General features: G+C 39.0%; 1 protein-coding gene across 1 annotated transcript in view; it reads left to right on the forward strand.

Annotated features, from left to right (window-relative positions):
- LOC124606011 overlaps window positions 1-24,095 on the forward strand; it is a gene marked incomplete at its 3' end in the record, with an annotated part of 268,057 nt that overhangs the window by 232,972 nt on the left and 10,990 nt on the right. Inside the window, exons 11-12 of the mRNA XM_047137974.1 lie at window positions 6,702-6,841; window positions 16,911-17,043. Of these exons, the coding sequence (XP_046993930.1) occupies window positions 6,702-6,841; window positions 16,911-17,043 (273 nt within the window). The remainder of the gene's footprint in view (window positions 1-6,701; window positions 6,842-16,910; window positions 17,044-24,095) is intronic.

Raw genomic sequence — 24,095 nt, forward strand, 5'->3', positions numbered from 1 at the left:
ACACCAACTGTGAACAGTGCACCCGTGCGCTCAGCAAGCCACGGCACTGGTGAGGATGCATTGCACATTTTCCTTTCGTGCTTCCACACCCAACTCAGAGTCAGCTGGCGGTGACTGAGAAACTGGGCCGGTTGGACCATCAACTGAGGCCAGAACGCACAAATTAAGCACGTGGCTGTGAGGTGCAGCTCGCTGTACTGAGCGCACAATTGATGCTGCGGCACGCTGTGAGAGGCAGGCAGTAGACTTTACCCCGGGTGCTGGTATGTATGGATGCAGCATTGGAGCAGCACTGTAGCTGATGCTCTGCAGCATCCAGGCTCGGATCGCAGCAGAATACCAGTGGTGAATACTGACCGACCACAAAATGTCAAACATGAACTAAAAGTAAACGGCTACCCTATGGACTGAAAGGTGAGAATGATTCGCAATTCTGACACCAATGTACTGTATATGGTCAGGGAAGGGGGAAGAAGGTTGTTATGTATGCCTCGTGATGAAGCTGTGCAGGAGGTGGAGCGGTCAGGACTTGATAGTGGGCATCCAGGGCCCCCGTAAATGACATAACAGGAAATTAGATACAATAAGGAGAATATATTTCAGTGTATGGTATACAAGGGGTGCACCTAGGGCCGGAAGTTACCAGGTTTAGGCCAGTCTAGGAGGTCGAACAATTAATTGAAATGGGCAAAGGAAGGGGAAGCAGTTCATGTTGACTTGTGTTGGAGGCCGATCATGAAAAGCAGAGCCAGAGGCTCTGCCTTCCGAAAAGATGTCTGTTCTGCACGAGGTCTGGATTACAAGAGAGAGAGGCAACTGTGTTCCACACTGCAGAACACTCCAGCGTCCACATACGTGACCTGTATCCTGTGCACGCTTCTGGCTAAAACCGATGGCGTGAATTCGCTAGTAGTTTTGGCAGAGGTCTCAGGGCACCTCTTGTCAGCAGCTTTAACTGAACAGAACTGCCTCAGTTTTGAAAGACAGGCAACTTGTGTCACGTAGGCACAGCATAAGTTGCTCTAGGAATAAACTTGTAAAGATTTGATAGGGCCTTTGAAATAAATTTTTTAAACCAATTCCCTAAAATATTCCTTAACTGGCTGCCACAATGTACAGAGGAAAACTGTGATATGGACTACACTTTAACAGACGAAGGAATAATCAAAAGTGTGCAAGAAAGTAATGATGAAAGTGATGAAGAAGATGACACAGGAGGAGAGAGCATGAAGATTTCTCAGACTACTGGTGCTGAAGCTGCCGAGTTCTTCCTGGAGTACATTATGCAACAACCAGATACGTGCAGTACTGATGTAGAACTTTTAAAGCAGTTGTGTGATAAAGCATGCCACCGTCGCGTATCACCATTGTGACAGTTAAAAATTAGGGAGATGTTTCATAGTGAGTGATATGACTGTATAATTATGTACTGTATACACTCAAGGACTAAGTTTTCTTTGAAAATTAATGTATTTTTGGATTTAATACAGTATATCCTCTATGTTTTAAAACTGTATCCTTCAGTTTAATGAAGTACAGTACACTGTGTCCCCCATGTTTTCAAAATAAATAAGAAACAAAATAAAACAATATAATATATTTCAGACACTCAATAGTCTTGCACTTCCGCTAATCCGGCACCCATATGTGCCAGGAATGGCCGGATTAGTGAGAGTCTACACTGAGTACATTTTAAATTTTGAATTCAAATAAGTCTTGAAATATTAAGTTTTCTGAAAGATAAAATTATTTGTTTGAAAGGGGAGAATGAGGGCATTGAAATAAATTATCAAAAAGCAAACAATTACTAGCAGGGTTGAGTTTTGATGTGCACATGGTTTACAAGGTATCATAATTTTAGAATTTCTGTAAATAAAGTATTTCTACATGAACTGTTTATACTACCATCAACAAACTGTGAATTATCCTATGAATAATAAAGTTTATTGAAATGCTGGGTGAATAAGAATTTGGGATTTTTTGTGCACATGGTATGTATATTATGTGTCCAGTGGAAATCAGAAAAAACAAGAAAAATTATTTAAGCATTTGAATTATAGCCAATGGAGCTACTCTACCTTACTATGTCTCATGTTGACTGAAACAGTATATGAAGCAGGGAACTATTAGACAGACAGAAGATCGCAATGTTACATTAGAACCAGAGTAATTCCTTTCTCCACATAAGCTGAGAATTTTACATTTTCTCTTGTTTTCTGAAAATGGTAGCAGGAAAACTTTGTTAACTTATTTAATTACGATTATGAAAGCACATTCAGTGTAATTAATTGACATGTATGTGCAATACTGCTCCTGAAATCCATTTGCTGTCACATTGTACATGTATGTCTGTTGTCAAAAAAGACCAAATTTAGTACCCAAGGGAGGTGATTATCCTTCTGAAAACATGACATTTAATGTCATGTTGAGAGAAATTTGAAGCACGTGTTTCTATATCACAAAGTGGGATCAAAAGTGGTGGTAGGCAATATATTCCTTCAGACATGAAATACATAAAAATGTTCTTCACTTTGCATTCAGAAGCAGAATCCCATGTGTAATACAAGTTTCTCCTTAAGAAATACTTGCATATCATGAATCATGCCATATTGGAGTAAACAATGTCAAGTATGTTCAAGGTAACACTGCTTTGTTACGAATGGTTGACTTTCCAAATTACAAGAGCATAAAGTTTCGGGTAATATGGTATCTATTTTATCGATTTGTGCTGCATCTCATAGTGGTGTTTTGCATGACAATGGGGTTGGTGACTAAATCATGTGTGGAAATAAAGCAGAAACAGTTTTATGGTCAACCTGCCAATGTACAGATCACAATCAAGTTTTGAAATGATGCAGCAGAACTGGTAGCAATTCTTTCACTAATTTTGAAACAGTTCAGCATGTTCTTCTCCATAAATATGAAGTATCTGATGTAAAAAATTGACATGAGCTCAGACTTGGAAACTATTCTCTTTTGTGTTGTAGTGACACTTAGTTTCTCACCTAACCACAATATAGTGACCATAAAGTACAAGCATATTTGGTCATGATGCTCAGACAACCAGAGAGAGGCATCCAGCTTTGGTGGAGATCACAGCACCTTCCCCTCCATATGTGTATCCTCTGCCCCTCAACTTGTATCCTCTGCCCCTCAACTTGGGGTCTGAGTTAGCTGCCCATCCTTCCAACTTCCCCCACCCAATCCTTCTTTTTACCCCAATGGTGGAAGTAAAAAATTCTGAAAGTCTGGAGTAGTTTCTTCTATTTTTAAGTATTTAATTGGCAGTACTTGAAGATTTGTATTCTGAAAATAAGTACTGACCAGTCATTGTGTCTCCACAGAATATAACAGTTTCTTAACTTCATTTTCCTGATGATCTATCAGAAAATTATTTTGTAGGACAAAAAGTAAATAACAGAGCAGTTCAACATTTGATGATCCAAAGAACTATGATAACTATTGTACCCTTAGAAGCAACTCTGCAGTGACCCTGTTGTGTAGTTTGTTAATCTGTAATCTTTACATCTTGTATATTACTTGTTGTACTGCTTCCTTCACACTGCACGTGCTAGTAGTCTGGCAGCCAGGACCAAGAAATGCACTTGCCATATTTGCATTCTTTATTCATGCAACAGTGAGAGGTAGTTAATTTCTCATGCAGGCAGGGATGTTAACAGATTGTGTACTCACTTTGAAAATCCGTTACTCATCTCAAAAAGTGTTTATTATTAATTGTCATGTTATTTGAGTTGAGTGTATTGCTGTACAAACATTGTTTTATGTTGTGAAGTAATACATATTGAAGTACTCTGCTAAGTATTGTATTTCCCAGACATATATAGCCTGAAACTGAGCTTTAAAATCTGCATGTACAACATAGAATGAATGAAGTAGAAAAAATTATGGTAATGATCCTATGAAAAAAAAGTGGATTTATGTACAAGTATACTTTGTCTTGTGTGTAGAATGTAGCAGATATCATAATATGAAATGTCATTACCTGATACTTTAATAGTAAGGCGAGTAATCTGTCATATGTATAAGAAACATTGATGATCTCTATTACCAAGGGAAGAACTCTCTTCTTAAAATTTGAGTGTGAACAGGTAAATATAGTTTGGAATGAACTGTTCGAAAGTATGTGTTTTGAGTAATTTGCACCAAAAATTAAAATGAACAGAGAGGTTGCATAAGCACCATGGGAAAAGTAATATCAAATAACTGCCAAGGAGATGGGTGGACATGAAAATAGATTGAAAGCTTGGTGTTTGAAGAGAAAAAGAAGATAAAGGAACAATGTTTTGTTTCTGAGAAGCAATGAATCTGTTTTTAAAAATGATCAAATTTCAATCTACAAGATTCCAGAAAGGTACATATACACTCCTGGAAATTGAAATAAGAACACCGTGAATTCATTGTCCCAGGAAGGGGAAACTTTATTGACACATTCCTGGGGTCAGATACATCACATGATCACACTGACAGAACCACAGGCACATAGACACAGGCAACAGAGCATGCACAATGTCGGCACTAGTACAGTGTATATCCACCTTTCGCAGCAATGCAGGCTGCTATTCTCCCATGGAGACGATCGTAGAGATGCTGGATGTAGTCCTGTGGAACGGCTTGCCATGCCATTTCCACCTGGCGCCTCAGTTGGACCAGCGTTCGTGCTGGACGTGCAGACCGCGTGAGACGACGCTTCATCCAGTCCCAAACATGCTCAATGGGGGACAGATCCGGAGATCTTGCTGGCCAGGGTAGTTGACTTACACCTTCTAGAGCACGTTGGGTGGCACGGGATACATGCAGACGTGCATTGTCCTGTTGGAACAGCAAGTTCCCTTGCCGGTCTAGGAATGGTAGAACGATGGGTTCGATGACGGTTTGGATGTACCGTGCACTATTCAGTGTCCCCTCGACGATCACCAGTGGTGTACGGCCAGTGTAGGAGATCGCTCCCCACACCATGATGCCGGGTGTTGGCCCTGTGTGCCTCGGTCGTATGCAGTCCTGATTGTGGCGCTCACCTGCACGGCGCCAAACACGCATACGACCATCATTGGCACCAAGGCAGAAGCGACTCTCATCGCTGAAGACGACACATCTCCATTCGTCCCTCCATTCACGCCTGTCGCGACACCACTGGAGGCGGGCTGCACGATGTTGGGGCGTGAGCAGAAGACGGCCTAACGGTGTGCGGGACCGTAGCCCAGCTTCATGGAGACGGTTGCGAATGGTCCTCGCCGATACCCCAGGAGCAACAGTGTCCCTAATTTGCTGGGAAGTGGCGCTGCGGTCCCCTACGGCACTGCATAGGATCCTACGGTCTTGGCGTGCATCCGTGCGTCGCTGCGGTCCGGTCCCAGGTCGACGGGCACGTGCACCTTCCGCCGACCACTGGCGACAACATCGATGTACTGTGGAGACCTCACGCCCCACGTGTTGAGCAATTCGGTGGTACGTCCACCCGGCCTCCCGCATGCCCACTATACGCCCTCGCTCAAAGTCCGTCAACTGCACATACGGTTCACGTCCACGCTGTCGCGGCATGCTACCAATGTTAAAGACTGCGATGGAGCTCCATATGCCACGGCAAACTGGCTGACACTGACGGCGGCGGTGCACAAATGCTGTGCAGCTAGCGCCATTCGACGGCCAACACCGCGGTTCCTGGTGTGTCCGCTGTGCCGTGCGTGTGATCATTACTTGTACAGCCCTCTCGCAGTGTCCGGAGCAAGTATGGTGGGTCTGACACACCGGTGTCAATGTGTTCTTTTTTCCATTTCCAGGAGTGTAGATTTAATCTAATGAGATAGGCTCATGTTAAGATTGTTCTGGTATGCCTTACATTATTACAGAGCACCGTTTCAGTTAGAGACTTTTAGCTGGGTGGAATATACAGAAGGGTTGGAATTGGATACAGATGAGTGTAGTAATGCTTTCATGGCTGTCACTTAGCCTGTTCATTTTACCTTCACATCAGTACAGATATTTGGATAATTTTCCCCTGCCAGTACATGCCTTTTGCTCTGTGGATACTTCATAATCATTCATACCCACAAAACATTTCGTGATCCACTTCCTGTAGATGACACTCTTGGGTAGGTGTGTTGGTATATGCATCATAGGGGAAGTGGCCTGCAATGCAACTTGCCATATGCATGATGAAAAGAAGATGACTTAATTGCTGTATACTGTTACATGGGAGTGAAAGAACATCAAATGCTCCCAGTAAAGAATTGGTTAACTCAATATATTTGTTCACTGAAACCTGTATAAGGCTTATTTTTTCTTATAATATGTCATCACAACTGGTGTTTGCTTAATTCGTGTCATTTTGAGATGTTACTTCGTTAATTCCAGCTTTTGTAGCTCACTGTTATTATTTCCAGCTTATGGTATCACTTATCAGAATTGTGATGTTAATATATGTGAATGTAATGAATTAGTGCACAAATCTCTACACAAATTAATGTTATTCATTTAAAACTCAAATTGAGAATAATAATGATTCATAATACTATAAATATCATAGCTGCACAAAGCAAACAAACTAAAAGATATATTTATAATGCAATTACTTAATAAGAAGAAAATTTATTGGGTTTTTGATATATTTTTAGTATAACGCAAAGAAATGTTCAGCATCTATTTTATTGCTTTGTTGGTTAGCATAAACTGTGTATCTTTAGGTGAAGGAGGTAGCTGCACCTTATACATCATCACCAGACCTGCGAAGGTTTTGGGAACATGATATACGGATGGCTAGAGACGTTAATAGAGGGACTGTGGATGGTGCAAACACAACAAATTTCAGGAATACTAACAAAGAGTGAGTATCATTTCAGTAGCACTCTTTACTTCATTGTAAATGTAATGAGATGTAGGAAGTTACTGAAGCATTAATTACCTCTTTCAGATATGAACCCATTAATCTCCAGAACCTGTTGACAGCTACGTTAAACATTTAGTTGTTTCATCACGATAACTTCTTTGTGCCTTCTTAAGTGATCAGAGTTTTTTTCAATTTTCTCTGTTAATGACTAAGTATATTATACTTCTGAGGTTTAGTTGTCAAATGAAATTTGTAGCACACTACAGAGTAACCTAGGAGGAAAGCTCAATAATTAGGAATGTGGCAGGAAAGATCATTTGAAGCTAAAGAGTCTAGTAAACTTGGGTCCTAAAGTACAGGGCGTTTCAAAATTAACATACTGGTTGTAAGGTGTTGTAGCATTTATTACATTCAACTTACAATTGTAAATAATACATGATATGAAAGAGCAACTCAAACAGTTTTGTTTGCATACTTGTGCACAATTGGAAGAGTATGGAATGACAAAGAGTGACTGAAAAACATGTTGAATGGGTGCGAGTCTTTCACGCTCAGCCCCAAGAAATATCCCTGAGGATAGTTTATGGGCCATCCTTTTTTGGTGAAACAACTGCGACTGATGTTTTTTTATCACGCTACAGCTATGGCCCATGCCTCAATGGGAAGAAGCTGAACAACACATCTTTATTTGGGAGCAAGATGGTGCGCTGCCTCACTGGCATAACTCAGTACGCGACTGGTTTAATGACGTTGTATCCGACCAGTGGATTGGGCACAAGGGGCCAGTTGACACAGCATTTTATGCATGACCTCCAGGTTCACACACAATCTGATGTGATCATGTGCATGTGCCTCTGATACCAGCTGATCTATCCGACTTCAGAAACAGTGTTATTGCAACAGTTACTCCTTACACATTGATCAAGGTTTTGGAAGAACTCGGCAACGACTCGGTGTGTGATCAGTGTTCACACTGAATAATTATAAGAAATACTGTTTGTGTTTCTCTTTCATTTGGTGTATTATTTATAAATGTAAGATGAATGTAATATGTGCTACAAAGCATTAAAACCGGTATATTCATTTTGAAACACCCTGTATATGCAGTAAGAGGTATGATCCCTTCTTCATCTTTGGTACTGTGAAACAAATCGTTTCTATTGCTAGCTCTTTGCTTTCCATACTTTGGGAGGAGGTATCATGGACCAAACCAAGAAAAAATTTTCAAGTAAACATGGCCTCTAAAATACATACCTCAAGAGTTATGAGCCCTTGTTCAGTAGAAGAGATTTGTTTCACTGTAGCAAAGTTGAACAAATGCTCATAGTTCTTAAGCTATGCAATTTAGTCCTCATTCTTACTGAACACATTTTTCTTGTTTTGCACCATACTATCATTTTTCAAAATATGGAAAGCAAAGAGCTTGAAGTAGAAGCAATTGGCTTCATAGTATTGAAGATGAGGAAGTGATCATAGCTCTTAAGGTATACATGAGAGAGACCATGTACACTATACTTTTTTGCTGCCATATCCCTGAATATTGACCATTCCTCCTGAGACACCCTGTATAAAACTAACTTGATTATGTGTGAAACTAACACGAACCTCTGACCTAATCGAATGTTTTGTTAATATTGTCTGCTCAGTCAAGCAGAAGAATCTGTTTAGATCAAATATTCCCGCATCTCATTACAATTTATCTAACCCTAATGCTTTATAGAATCAGATCAATATCACTAAAAGTGAAACAGTACTCGCAAATTATAACAATATTTATCACGTGCATCTCTAATCTGAAAGCATGTACTTTTAACTAACTCTGGTAAAAAACTGCTACTGTATTTACTGTAAGTGATCATAGTTTATGACCACTTATGCTGTAATACATCAGCCCTTGTGTTTAACACATGTAAAAGATTTAATATTACAGTTTAGCAGTGAGATCGCTGTAGCAGTGTTGTGGTACAGTCACTACAATAACTGGCATGCTGCCTCCACTCTCACTGTAAAGACAGGTTCACATCCAATGGCTAGATTTCATTGCTTATTTGATTGTATCGTGCACACTTGTCTCTTTCAAGATATTAAGTGAGGTGGTGACTTTGAATTTAAATACTGGTGATGGATGTTACTTTAGTAATCTTTTTAACCTCTATGAGGCGCTTTTTAAAGCTTGCTTTTGTACTGAGTGAAGTGTGATTTTGGTACAAATCTGATTTCTAGCACTTTTAGCCTTTGGAAAATTTTATTTTCATTTTCGTCTTTTATTTGTATTTTATCTTACCTGTATTGTAGAGTCATGTTGACTGCATATATAAGTTATTTTTTATCTTTAATTTTTTCAGTTTTCATGTGTCTTAGTCCCTTTAATAAAGTCTAGTTCTTTCTTTGTTTATTTATTCATCTGACAGTTTGGGATATTTTCTATTTGTATTTTTGCACCAGCCTCTTTACTGTTAGTTGCTAAATTAATCAGTTTCTATATTCAATGGTACATCATTATGTGCTAAATCTGCTTTGATTTAATTTTGTTTTGATAGTGTAGAAGCACCAGCACAAAACCTCACACTTATCTTGACATTTAGAATGTATGTAAAGTTGTTTTGATATGTTTTTGTGGTATAGTATTGGAAAAGATGTATACATGACATAATTTGGTTTTGGTATTGTTACAATGAAATTCCCACAAGTGTGCATGAAGCGAAGACAAAAACATTGTAACATAAGGTATGGTACAAACAAAAAGTTAGATGCACAATGTAGTGGAGCTGGACATCAAGACATGTTAGTTTGCTGCTACATAATGCAACTGTGCTAATTCAGTGAAATGTTTCTAAGTTGTTCTCTAGTATACCAAATTTCAAGACAAAATAAGTAATTTTTTCCTGTTGTGAGTAGAGGAGTGTTTCCTTATTAAGGAAAATTCAGAATCGTCTTTGTGATGTTTACAGTACAGCACATATTGGTCCAAGTCAATGAAAATTTTTTTGGGAACTACTTCTTAAACTGACCCTAAATGTTAAGGTCCACAATGAATTTTATAAGCTGGGCATGTTTGTCATTTGTGTGTACTCTGCAAAATACTTTACACAAGCTCTATGACCTTCTGATGATAAAATTACTTGATTAAGCAATGACCATCACAATTATAGTGGCCATCACAAAAATAGGCAGCTCAAGGGTATACCTGCTGTGTGGTGTCTTCAGACATGAAACATTGTGATTTGTCCTCTTCACAACTTTGTTACCACATGCACACTGCAGCAGTAAAGGAGATCAGCATCAGCTGAATATTCAGTGTTCCTATGTGATATTACATGGCTTCCATTGTTCATATAAAGTTGCTTTGACTTGTGTTTTGCAGTGAGTGAAATGCAAGAGAAATGGCCTAATTGTAGTGCTACACCAGTTGATGCGCATAAAGAGTGACAGGACAATTGAAAGCAAACTAAGATTATAGTGTCGAACATACTGAAGTTCTTTTATTGATCTGGCCAGCTGTGAGGAAGCCAGGAATAATATAACCAAAAGTTAGTGTGTAGAATTGTACTTGGTTATTATGACAGAGGAGGGTTTCCAATTACTAGTAAAATACTGGGCGATCTCCATGAAAAAATTAATTGTTCTGGCTCAGAGATCTTCATTTTCATCTTTGCTTCTCACTTGATTTTCAGTTTAGAAAGTGCAGCAGTACGATACAATAATGATGTCTCATGTGCTATCAAAATTAATTTTACACTTTTCTTAACAACTTAGTTGCTGGGAGTTTTTACAAAGCTCAAAAGAACGTAAATACATCAGCACTGATATTTCTAGTACACAGACAAGACAGTTCCACACCTCTTATGGTATTTCATTTTGTTTTATCTCAGAATGCTTCTATGTTTTCAAGATAAAATATGTATCACATGCATTTACAAACTTTGAGAATGTCCATATTTTTATTTTAGTTGTTCAGATGGGATGCAAATTTGTAGATGTGCATGTACAGATTTATTCGAGAAACAACTTCACAAATTGAACAAGTCAGTAACATGTTGGCCCACCTCTGGTCCTTATGCAAGCAGTTACTTGTCGTGGCATTGATTGATAGAGTTGTTGGATGTCCTTCTTGGGGATAGGGTGCCAAATTCTGTCCAATTGGCAGATTGGCAGATTGGAAGGTCCTTCCCTTAGTGCTCCAAACATTCTCAATTGGGGAGAAACCCAGCAACCTTTCTGATCAAGATAGGGTTTGGCAATCATGAAGACAAGCAGTAAAATCTCTCACCAGTTGGTGTTGGCATTATCTTGCTGAAATGTAAGCCTAGGATGTCATACCATGAAGGGCAACAAAACAGGACATAGACTGCTGTACTGATGTGCTGAAGGGTGCCATGGATGACAACTAAAGGCATTCTGCTATGAAATGAAATGGACCTCAGACCATCACTCCTGGTTGTTGGGCCATATGCTGGGTGATGGTCAGTTTGGTATTCTGCCACTATCTGAGATGTCTCCAGACACATCATTGCTGGTCATCAGGGCTCAGTTCAAATCAGGACTCTGCACAGAAGTCAGTTCAACTCCATTCGATGAGATTTTAGACCTAATGCGCCAGACACCACCGAAAATTGGCTGGTTGGTGTACAGAGGTCAATGGTAGTCAGTGCAAGGGGCACCATGAGCTCAGCCCCCTTTCTGTAAGCCACCTATTAGTGATTCTTGTGGTTACCAAAGCACCAGTTGCATGTCGAATCGATGATAATGATCAGTCAGGGGCACTGAGTGTCTCTCTGACAATTGCTCGGTCCTCTCATTCTGTCATCTCTCTCAGATGACCGCTTCCTTCTTGATGCTGTGTTTGGCCATGGGTCACCCATTCCTGCCAACATCGTCAAAAAGTAACATCTCTATTATTCAAATGTCAGGTGATCTATTGATTACTCCAACTGGCTTCTTTAGCCCATCTACACATTCTCTCCAAATTCTGAAATCTTCATGTATTCTTCATGGGCCTGTCTATGAGGCATAGATACTGGCCAACTGAATACATGAAATGAAATTTGCAAAGACCTTATGCCCTCGTATCACCACATCTCCTGTCTATTGTCCTTGCCAACTGCATGCTGAAGCTGTGCTGAAGCATCACACATTCATCCATCGGCAGCATTTTCTGCTGATATCTGTATGAATATCAATTTGTGACCAATTTGCATAACTCCTTCATGATGTGTCATATTTTTGTCTTAGAACGTATGTTAGCGCTTCTGCTTTCTTCACAGACTGACATAAAAAAAATCTTGAAAGTTTCTTGTAATGCTAGTTGTTATTTTCGTTTTTTTTTGTAACAACTTTCAAGAATTTTATTTTAGAAAATACTCCATCATATTCTAGATTAAAAATAGAGATGTCTAATATTTTTTCTGAAATTTTTACTGACGTCTGACATTATCACTAACTGGCAATGCTGTAAAATTATAAGATCAACTTGATGTGTCATCTTTCATGGTGGTCATTAAGGTCTAGGCTCATGTTTTGTAATCTTTTTTTTTCCTTTGGAGGGCACCAAAGTAGTTTCAAACTTTCATGGCACACTTACATATGATTTTTTTTACTAGATATAAACGAGCAAAGACATAAAGTACATACAATACATTTTTAAAAATTATGGAACAACTATGAGATACAAATGTTACAAATTTATTGCATAGGCTCATGAATATGAATAAATTTTTTATGTTCTAGATATTTTATTTGCAGAAGAATAGAAGACATCTTGCAATACACCTGACAGTGATTTCAATGTATTGTGACACGGTGGTTCAGGAATGCCTGTCTAGGCCATGACAACCTTACTCACTGCTTCAGGAAAGCTAAATCAATGCAGTTCAATGAGAGCACAGTGAATTACACTCAGTGATACAGATGTATGTTAGTTGGATGTTGTATGCAGACATATTAAAGCCACACTTGATAAATAATTATGGTCATAGAATGATGCCACTTCAAGGACAGAATTCCACAATGCACAAGGGCTGTGTGTTGTGACCTGCTGGTCAAATTCTTGGTCAGAATCAGCATGTGCCATCAGCGCTACAGACAAAATATACTTACCTCATCTCCCAGTGTTCTTGATAATGCTGAACAGCATAATTTGTGTCTTCATAATTTATTCATTGTTCTTGTTTCACATATTTCTCAGGATCATGAAATTTGCGACAAAAGTGCCAACATTGCACAATATCAGAACATATGGTGCATTTACACAAAATGTCTATTTCCTAACACATTACATTAACATCTGTCCTTCCCGACTTAAAGATGGTGCACTCACTTGGAGGTCAATACACTATTACATTTTAATCTCTTTATGCCAGTCACTAATAAATGTTCATATTTATATTAAATATAAAACAGATGTTGGTAATTTTCAGGTACTATTTCTACATCTTTATAATGATTTATAACTAAAAGAATATAATTTAGTATTCTTGCTTTTAACAGTGCAAGGAACTTGATTTGGGCAGTTGCTTTAATACTCAGAAAGTTCAGAACACGTTTTAATGTTGACTAGTCTCTGAAAAGACTTTCCAGCTTCTAGATATTGTTTCAGTTTTACAAAAAGTCCATATATGTTGCCAGTAGAAATAGAGGTGAGAATTATGTGTGTTACAGAATTTATATTTGAAACATAATTTACATGTTTAATAATTGGATTTTAACCCAAGTCAACAGTTTCAATGGGAATTAAAGTGCACTGTGTTCGCTCCAGCCTCTTAAAATTCCTAATGGGCTATAAATTATCAAAAAATAATGAAGTTTTACAAATATGTAACTTTTGAAGTTAAATGTTTTGTCATATTATGTATCAGTTTGTATTCTGTAATTGGTTGATTTTCCCCCTTTTTACATGAGATGTGGTCATAATCAAAGTAAATTAAATATTACCTACCATTAAATTGGTTCTCAATTTAAACATTTTTATGTCACAAGTATGGTTGTAATTACAATTCGCTAGAAAATCTTCTTTCTTTTATTAACTAATGAGTACATAAATAGGTGTCAGAAATAGTACCATGATGTTTGTTTCTTAATTGGAGTTCCCCAGACACGACAAACAGTGATGTACTGTCTAATTTGTGACCTAAGTCAGTATTGCAGTATCTGATGCACAGTGTATAGTATTGTAGTATTCAGTGTCTTGAGCTGCTCCAAGAGCACAGAGCTGGGTTGAGCAGTTGCACAGCATTAGACAACTGGTGAAGACAAGTGGCAAAGGTGCAGTGTGTGTTACAGTGGAGAATGAAAATGTTTTGCTTGTTGAAATTTCACCCAAGATGACCTGTGTAGCTGTTGTGTACAGACTGGACCTGTTAACCTACATCATGTAATATATTTTGACATTGACAGACGGAGGCTAGGTTTTCTCCAGTAGGCTCTATTTATTGTTTTTTGACAGTTTGAAATAAATTCCTAAGCATGAAGACTTCATTTTAGGCAAATAACATTTAATTGATGCCTTACACATCCACAAGCATATCAGTCCATCATAAGGCATTGTTATCTGGTGTGGCTACAATGCATTCAAGAGCTTGTATGTTGACTCGTTATTGTTCCTTGATGTAAATATGCTGTTTTATAATGAATATTTTCTATTGTCATATTTTCATGCTTCCTGTGACCAGGTTCTGATTTTTTTCTGCCAGGTATGCAGTACCTCAATAACTGGTATCTCAAGAATTCCAGTCAGTTATTTGATACTTTCATATGTTTTTTCCAAAAATCCATATTTCCTTCACCTTTAGCATGTGTTTACACTTAACTCATATTCTAGAAATTAGTGGCTGACTTCTTGTAAATACAATCTTCTTTGCAATTTCATACATTTGGTATCATTTCTTGTACTATAGTGCCCATACCAAGACAAAAAGAATATTCCTCTTATTGCACAATGCTTTGGACAAGCATCTATCAATCAACAGCTTTGCTACAGGTATGTCTTCTTCCACAAGCTCTTTCCTTAAGTGAGATTGATATTACAGAAAAGATACATCTTGACATCCCAGAATAACACTCCACCATCCAACAAACACTAGCCAAAACTATTAGAGACTCAGATAAGATATTGCACATTGTTGGAAGACAAGCTGTTGTGCTGATCCTCATAGGTGTTAGAATGTTCTGGTGCTTATCAAGATATGAATAAGTAACTATTACATCATTCATAATACTTGTATCCACACATCAGTATTACATAATTAATTCAGGATGAAAAATGAATGGCAACATGAAGATAGTCCATGATCTTATACATGGTTACAGAAAAGCTGTGTAAGGTTCCAGATTACCAACATAACAACAGGGGGATATGGAAGGTGCCTCCACGTATGGTATTTTGAAGATGCGAAATATGTGTGAAAAAATACCTGGCATCCCCTGGTAATAGAGGAAACTGACCTTCTAGCCAAACCTTCCACTAACAGGACAACATTGGATAATAGCTAGACCTTCTATGCTTCAGTCTTTCAACACTTTATTCCATTACAGTTTGCCTGTTAGATTTTTGTAGATGATATTGTCAAGATGCTTGTTGAAGAAACACTTTTTCATTTGTTCAGACATTAACACGTTCTCTTAAACTCATTTTCCATAGTCCCACTTTCCCTGATAAGTGAGGTATCTAAGTGTCAGCCTCTCGTTCTACCTTTTCATTGACTTTATAAAAATCAACAGCTACCATCTCTTCTACACAATACAGCTCCTCCCATAAAACAAAGAATGCTCACAGAAACTGCTTATATAGTTGTGAGTAGCATATACCTACAGACTTGTCGTACTGTGTTATTCTATTTCATGAAAATTCTTGCATCATTACAATGTGATGGGGGGTTGTTGTGGTAGGAAAAACTATCTGTCACCAGTGCTTTGATTACCTTTTGTCATGTTTTGCAGTGAGAGATACCCTGCACAAAATCCTCTTCACAGTCTTCAAAGTGGTTTCCTACCAACCAAATCTACATAATATCCTTATTCAACTTTGCTCCAAACCATCAGGCCATGGTTAACATTCTGAGGTTCTGCTCTTGACAATTTATTGATTATACATTTCTGAATGAAAACCTCTGATGTTCTTTTCTTACAATTGATATATGAAAGATCTAGCTACAAAATATACCTAAATACTGTGCACTGTTTCCTAAGTGTGTAAGATAAAATATTATGTTATCCATTGCCTTAATATCACAATACATATTCATTAATTCTGCATACTTCCCAGAAACCAGATACTTCAGTACATGTTACAGTTTATTGTTTCCTCGCAGTTTGGCAGAAAATAGAACCCTTCTCCTTGTAGTCAAATCTGCTCTTAAGTATTATTTTCCTTTGAACATGGATATTGTCAATACAAACATGAATCAGTAACAATGATTTAATTTTCTCAATTTGTGCATAAAATTTTAATGCATTGATTTCATTCTTTTTATTTATTTATTTATTTTGCATGTTAGAGTGAGAAAAATATATACCTGCTCATATAGTGTACTGTGCAGCACATTAGCTTGCAAGACAGGAAGGTGAGGCAGGTCTTGATTGAATGTGTGCAGCAGGTAAATGATCATGACTTTTGCAGTGGCCAGCCTGAGTGTGTTTGTTATGGTGTTTCCCATTGTTGTTTAAGCAAATGCTGGACTGGTCTCCAATTCCCACCTCAGAAAGTACGATACACAAACAGTTAAAATACGTTCACACTTAGAAGAAAACTTACACAATCCGCAGACAGTTGCTGCACAAGACTTCCCCCCTGTAGGTTACTGATGACTGTGACATCAGGAAGGGCATCTGGCCTCAAACTTATATAAAATAAATTTGCTAAATTGTGGGTACAGCAGATCCTGTACAAGATGGGACTTAACACTAAGAAGAAGAAGAAGAAGAAGAAGAAGAAGAAGAAGTAGAAGAAACTGTAGCAGCCCACTATAAATTAACAACTTGATACAGCATTATTAGAAATTTATGAGAATCTTACTGGCTAAAATACCATTGACTTAAATTATCGTACTGGTTAATCTAAAATTTAATACAGGTTTATGGATGGCCTTAACAAACTGCCACCAGAGAATTTGGGTGCAACACTGGAAGCAGCTGTTCGAGAAGCAATGGATGACCCTACTTTCCGCAAAGTAAAAAGACTCAGCTACTCACGAACTGCAGCGGATGTAAGTATATACTTGTAGTTCAGTATGTCATATTTAACATGTAATTTGTTGTGATGTTATCACTCCACAGTATGTAGTGTTTCAAATGGATTAATGAATCAAATAAAATGTCACACATAATATAAATATAAGATTTAATTAATTCTTATACCATACATAGCAGGTTACACTTTCAGATGAGAACAAAGTTTTTTGCAACAGCGTTGTTGTATAAAACATTTTCAGATTTCTTGGCTTATTGATTCAGGGTAAAACCTCAAAGTTTTGGTGGTTGACTATCCAAACTGGTACTGTGGTGGCCTTATGCAGCCCATAGATGTCTTCTAATTGGTCGGTAGTTATGTCTGTGCTGGTGACACCACCACCCTCGCTGTGTCGTAAATAGTGCTACAAATGTCTCTGGCTCCTCTCTGCATCGAGAGCTTGCTTCCGTGCACTGCTAAGACTATATCCACCACCAGACTTGAAGGTTTTCTGACACATTCTTATTTCTACAGCCTCTTTAATTATAGAGTACCAGTATGTGGAAGCCTGGAGCAAAACTTTTGTTGCATCAAACAGTATTTTATGTTTGTTTGTGATGCTGTGCTCAGCAACTGCAGATTTCTTCAGTTCTCAATTTTTAATATGCCATTGATGTTCTGCACAGTGGTCAGAAATGGTCGCAATGGACTGACTGATATAATTGCATCTGCACTCACATGGGATGTTGTAAATCACAGGAATCTTGAGGTTGAGACTGTCCTTAACGGGGTGTAGCATCTGCCTTATTTTATTAGGAGGTAGGAAAATATATCTGATACCTCGTCTCCCTAGAACTCTGCCTATTTTGGTGGATGTGATACTGCAGAAGGAAAGGAATGTAATTGGTGGCTCATCACATGAATGTTCATCCTTTCCACATTTCCTTTTCATGGAGAATGTTGACTTAATAACACGTGACCCATCCCTGTTCTTTCAGGACACATACTTCACATGATTAATTTCAGAATCCAAGTGGTTCTTGTCAAAAACAGTTTTTGCTTTGTGTACTGTTGTATTTAAGGCTGCTCTCTTCTGCACTGGATGGTGAAAACTCTGGGCACTAATGTATAAATTGGTGTGCGTTGGCTTGCAGTACACTGAGTGGTTGAGATGTCCATCCAACTTTCAGTACCAGAACATCTAAAAACAACAGCCTTCCCCCTTTCCCTGACTTGATGGTGAACTGGATGTTTGGGTGCATGCTGTCTGTGTGTTCCAGGAAGTTCTCAGTAGCTTCTACACCGTGTCGTCAACATAACAATAAAATGAATATGGATGAATGGGAGCTGAATTTAATGTTTGTTCCTCAGAATTTTCCATTAAAAAGTTGGCCATTGCTGGAGACAACAGTGAACCCATAGCGATTCCATCTGTCATTTCATAAAATTCTCTGCCGTGCAAGAAGTAGGTGCTCACCATAACATGATGGAACAAATTTTTGTTTGAGGACGAAAATGCTCCGCCAACAGTTTTAATGCCCCCCCCCTCCCCCCCCCCCCCCCCCCGTATGAACTCTTGTAAATAGTGAGACCATATCCAGCCTGACTAAAATATAGTTTGAGCCAACTCTAATTTGTTTAATTTTCTCCATGAACATCTGAGAGTTATTGATGTGATGTTTGCAGTGGCCAGCTATTGGAATCATCAACTTAGTTAAATATTTGGCCAGCCTGTTGGTAGGAGAACCAATAGCATTAACAATTGGACACAGTGGAATACCTTTCATGTGGACCTTACAGTTGACCTCAATGGAATACATTTCTTGTGGACTTTACATAATCAGAACATCCTAGGAGGTTTATGAGCTTATGATCTTAGATTTTTGATGACAGCCTCTGATATACCAGAATTCTTCAGGAGCTGTATTGTGAGAGATGCTGCACCTATTGTATTCATTAGCAGAACAGCCAGTGCAAAGTCTCTTACAAGGTACTGTCGATGACTTATGACTTCCCATAAGTCAGCTAAGCCAATGAAATCTAACATCAGCAGAGCAGAGAGAGAGAGACTTCGTGCATTTCAGAAAGATGATGATCTTGTGGTACTTCCTGCTGACAAGGAAAATGCCACGGTTGTTCTTAATACCACTGAATATCACTGCAAAGTGGGATCGTTATGGAAGATAGCACTTACAAATGCCTAAAATGGGAACCAGTTGTGTCATACAGTAGAAAAATGGTGGAGCTCCTGGAGAGTTCTGGTCTACCAGAGGATGTCATAAAAAATCTTACAGCATGAGCTCATAGATCTCCTAGGTTGTACACATTACCTAAAGTCCACAAGGGAGGTATTACATTGAGGCCAATTGTTAGCACCACTATTTCTCCTACCTACAGGCTAGCCAAATATTTAACTAAGTTGATGTCTTTAATAGTCGGGCACTGTGAACATCACATCAAAAACTAGATTTTAGTCAGGTTGGATATGGTATCACTGTTTACTAAAGTTCCTATGGTGGACACACTGAAACTGTTGGCAGAGCATTTTCCTCCTGAAACATTGTTCCAACATGTTATGGTGACCACGTACTTCTTGTACGGCAGTAAGTTTTATAAATGATGGACAGAATGGCTATGGATTCTCTGTTGTCTCCAGCAATGCCCAACTTTTTTATGGAAGATTTTGAGTAATGCACATGACATTTGGGTCTCCTTCATCCCTCTTAATATTATTGTTAGGTTGTCGACACATTTATCATCTCACCATATGGTGTAGAAGCTCTTGAGCACTTTCAGGAACACATGAACAGCATGCACCCAAACATCCAGTTCACCATCAAGACACAGAAGGAGGGAAGGCTGCCATTTTTAAATATTCTGGTAAAATAAAAGTGAGATGAACATCTCAGGCCCTCAGTATACCATAAGAGCCACCAATTGCATTCCTTCTCTTCTGCAGAGCTACATCCAGCAAAATAGGCAGAGTTTGGGAAGGCGAGGTATCAGATCTGCTTTCCTACGTCCTCCCAACTGCTGTGCAGAATGTTGTCATGTTAAAAATGGACAACTGGAGAAATCTGCAGTTGCTGAGGACAGCCTCACAAACAAACATAAAATACTGTTTAACAAAGTTTTGTTCCAGGCTCCCACATACTGGTACTTTATAATTACAGAGGCTGTAGGAATAAGAATGCGTAAGAAAACCTTCAACAGTTATGGCAGATATAATCTTTGAGGTGCATGGAAGTGAGCTCTTGATGCAGAGAGGAGCCAGAGATATTTGTTGCAGTTTTACATAATGGCAGGAGTGGTGGTACCACCAGCACAGATGGTGACACCATCTGAAATAGCATAATGTAACTACTGGAAGTGAAACATGGATGATAAATAGTTTAGACAAGAAGAGAATAGAAGCTTTTGAAATGTGGTGCTACAGAAGAATGCTGAAGATTAGATGGGTAGATCACATAACTAATGAGGAGGTATTGAATAGAATTGGGGAGAAGAGGAGTTTGTGGCACAACTTGACTAGAAGAAGGGATCGGTTGGTAGGACATGTTCTGAGGCATTGAGGGATCACCAATTTAGTACTGGAGGGCAGCGTGGAGGGTAAAAATTCTAGAGGGAGACCAAGAGATGAATACACTAAGCAGATTCAGAAGGATGTAGGCTGCAGTAGGTACTGGGAGATGAAGAAGCTTGCACAGGATAGAGTAGCATGGAGAGCTGCATCAAACCAGTCTCAGAACTGATGGGGGGGGAAAAAAAAAAAAAAAAAAAAAAAAAAAAAAAAAAAAAAAAAAAAAAAAAAAAAAAAAAAAACCTGACCAATCAGAAGCCATCTTTGGGGTGTGTAAGGCCATCATAGTAGCAATTTGTCAGTCAGTTGCTCGTGGCAAAGATGATGGTGGATATCGTTGAAACCTCAAGGTTTTATCCTGAACTGATGTGGTAAGAAATCCAAGAATGTTTTGTATTTCACTTTCAGACACTGCAATTATATTACTGATATAATTCTTGTACATATGACCAGAAACAAAAGATGACAATTTTGGTATCAGTGGTAAAGCTTAAAAATAGGCTAAGCAATATTTTCTGTCTTCTAATATATTTGTTCACTGCGAATGACCTATACTGTTTTACATCTGTGTGACATGCATTCAGTGAGATTATTGACACATTTCTGAGAAGACTCACTTGTACTCATGAGAGGTGTTGGCTTAGCTACAACATTGTCACCTGACTGAATTCCATTTGGGAATACATACATTCTGATAGCATTGTAAGTATAACTTGACACATGGACATTGCAGCTGCTGTGAGAAACAGGAATTATCCATGTCTAAAAAATCCCTCCTGAATGGTTTTGGCACCCATTGGCACTGCATCTGCTGTGAGAAACAGGAAGTATCTAAATATACTGGTAGCACTGCCAAAGCCTTTGGTGGTGCTGGCCATGTTGCTGTGTTCAATCAAGGCATCATGATCTTGAGGCAGATTTGTATGTACTTTGTATCATAAGCCCTCATTTCTAACCTGCACCTCAGGACTAAGAAAAGGCTTCTTACAAAAGATATGGATTTATTCTCTGAGCTTTTGCCATCTTAGTGTCTCTTCCTTGACTTCATCGGGGGTATGCAGCAAGTGAGTTAGGATTCAGAATGGCCAAAGCAGCACTTTAATCTAAAAATCTGTACAAGTTCCCCTGTCTTGTAGTTTATGGGTCAGTGGTTCATGTTATAATATTAACGGTCCTCATCCTTGATGTTCAAGATGCTTATGTATGCCAGCTGTCTTCCTTGTTCTTCTGGTGATCAGCAGTTTAAAGTAATACTCTTGAGCATTATCAGACTGGAAGGGAAACAAAGGTAATGACTTTCACTCACAAACCAGAAAGAATGGAATGGAAATGTTGTTTGTTAAGTTGTTGCATTGTATATGAATATCACAACTTACAGTATCATGTCCCTGTTTCTCTTTTTGACACTAACGTACATCGAGAGCATATCTGCCAATATCTTATTAAAGCATTCTGTAAAGCCATTTGTCTGTGGGTAGTAGGCAGCTTTCATCCCATGACCAGTTGCATTGTGAAGTTATTTCTGACATCAATCGTGTCCGTAACACTATTACACAGTCAGAGATTATTACACATTGTCCACCTTGTTCCAAAATTATGTCGTCAATGAGAAACGTGGAGCATCAGTAGTCAGTATAGCTGACAAGGTAGTCATTGCACACTGTTATCCATTTATTCATGTTGGTCAATTTGAGAAACCTCCCCAAGAGGTCCAGTCCAAACCAGTGGAATTAAGCAACTGCAGGAGGACTTGGTACTAGACATCTTGAGGGTAACTAAGACACATGCTTCTCTAGTTCATATTCCTTTCAGTCTCTTACATAATGTCTGACAAACAGTAGAGATTCACCAATTATATCTGCTTCTGATTTTGTAGGGGGTCTTTCCATGTCTCAGATGACCTAATGTCAGAGCATCATGAAAATACAAGGTATACATAGTTAAAGTTCCAGTTTCAAATTGATGTAGAAACAAAACCACAGCTCAGAATGATGTCAAATTTGAACAGCATGTTATTGATGCAGGGGGAAATATCATGCGGCAAAAGGTGATGAATAGATGATGCTGTAAGCATCAGAATAGGCACACAAGCATATGTCCCCTCATGGGCTCAACATTTGTTTTCTGAGCACTGGCTTAGCAACCCCAGGGTTCCTGAACTGAGGGCTGTTAAGCACCACCAGTCTCCTGTCACTATAAACTCTGGGCATGCTTCAACGATCACTGCATGGTGCGGCAGTGGAATGTTGTGTGTCACAGGGAATGGGGATCTTGGCTTGACTGCCCGGATTGTGAAGATGATGAAAACCTCTATAAAAATGCCTCAATCTCAAGGCGCGCTGCACACTGATGAGATGCATGGCTGTTGAGGTGGAACAGTTGTTAGTGAGCAACCTCTGGGAAACCTGCCACATGTCAGTTGTATAAGGCTTACCTAGGCACATGGGGATCTGTTTAGGTGCACTTTCAGATCCCTAGCTGCTCGTGGGACTGAGATGGATTCTTTGAAATCTTCTCTTCCTCCTCCCAGCAGAAAGAGTGAGCTGCTGGTTGATACCAACACCAAATCAAACAAGAGGGCTTGTGTAACCAGTCCTCCAGACTTGGAATCTATGCAGACTCCGTCAGTATTGAGTAACAGAATGCATGCTGGTGCCAGAATGTGTTTCTTATAACAAAATGGAAAGAAGGGAGCTTACCGAGAAAGTTTCATCTTTTTACATACAAAAAGGGTTAGAGGGAATCAATGGAAGCTTAAAATCAGTCAAGGGCTTGTGAAATGGGACCCTGTTGGTAGAAACATCCAATTCCCAACCAGTCAAGAGCATCCAGAAAGATCAGTGCCACAGGGAGGACACAATAGAAAGTGAAATGCACAACACCTTGAACTATAGCAAAGGTGTTGTGACTTGCAGGAATCTGATTGATGTTCTTCGAGAAGAACTGAGAGCTGATTGGTCCCAGGAAGGTGTCGTTGATGTACGGAATATAATGAAATGGGTGGATGGCGATCTCATGAAATTGGACTCATTTACACTGACTTTCTGCAGCACAAAACTTCCCGGTCACATTAAGGAGGGTTTCCTCTGCCTCTGCGTGCAGCCTTATTTGTCTTACCCAGTGTGCTGTTTTACGTGCAAGTGCTTTGGGCACTCCACCTCTGGTTGTATGGGGGCAGCCACTTGTGACAAATGTGGTAAGGCCACCCATGAAGGTGTTGGTTGTGCATCTCCTCCAAAGTGTGTAAATTGCTCTGGCGATCACCCTGTCTGGAGTAGGGACTGAAATGTCTTCTTTGAAGAAAGGAAGACACAGGAAATTAAAACAACTAGACATATTTCATGTGAAGAGGTAAAAAAGATCTATAACACCATGCAGCCTCCAACATTTGCTACCTCCTTTGCATCCACTCTTAACCAGTTCCAAAGAACAATGCTGCTACCCAAACAGAGTTTGCTAGTGTCAGCGCTAGCACCTGCATTTGCCAGTGCACTTTTTCTACTGCAATT

The sequence above is a fragment of the Schistocerca americana genome, chromosome 3 (genome assembly GCF_021461395.2).
Source record: "Schistocerca americana isolate TAMUIC-IGC-003095 chromosome 3, iqSchAmer2.1, whole genome shotgun sequence".
Taxonomy (NCBI): Eukaryota; Metazoa; Arthropoda; class Insecta; order Orthoptera; family Acrididae; genus Schistocerca; species Schistocerca americana.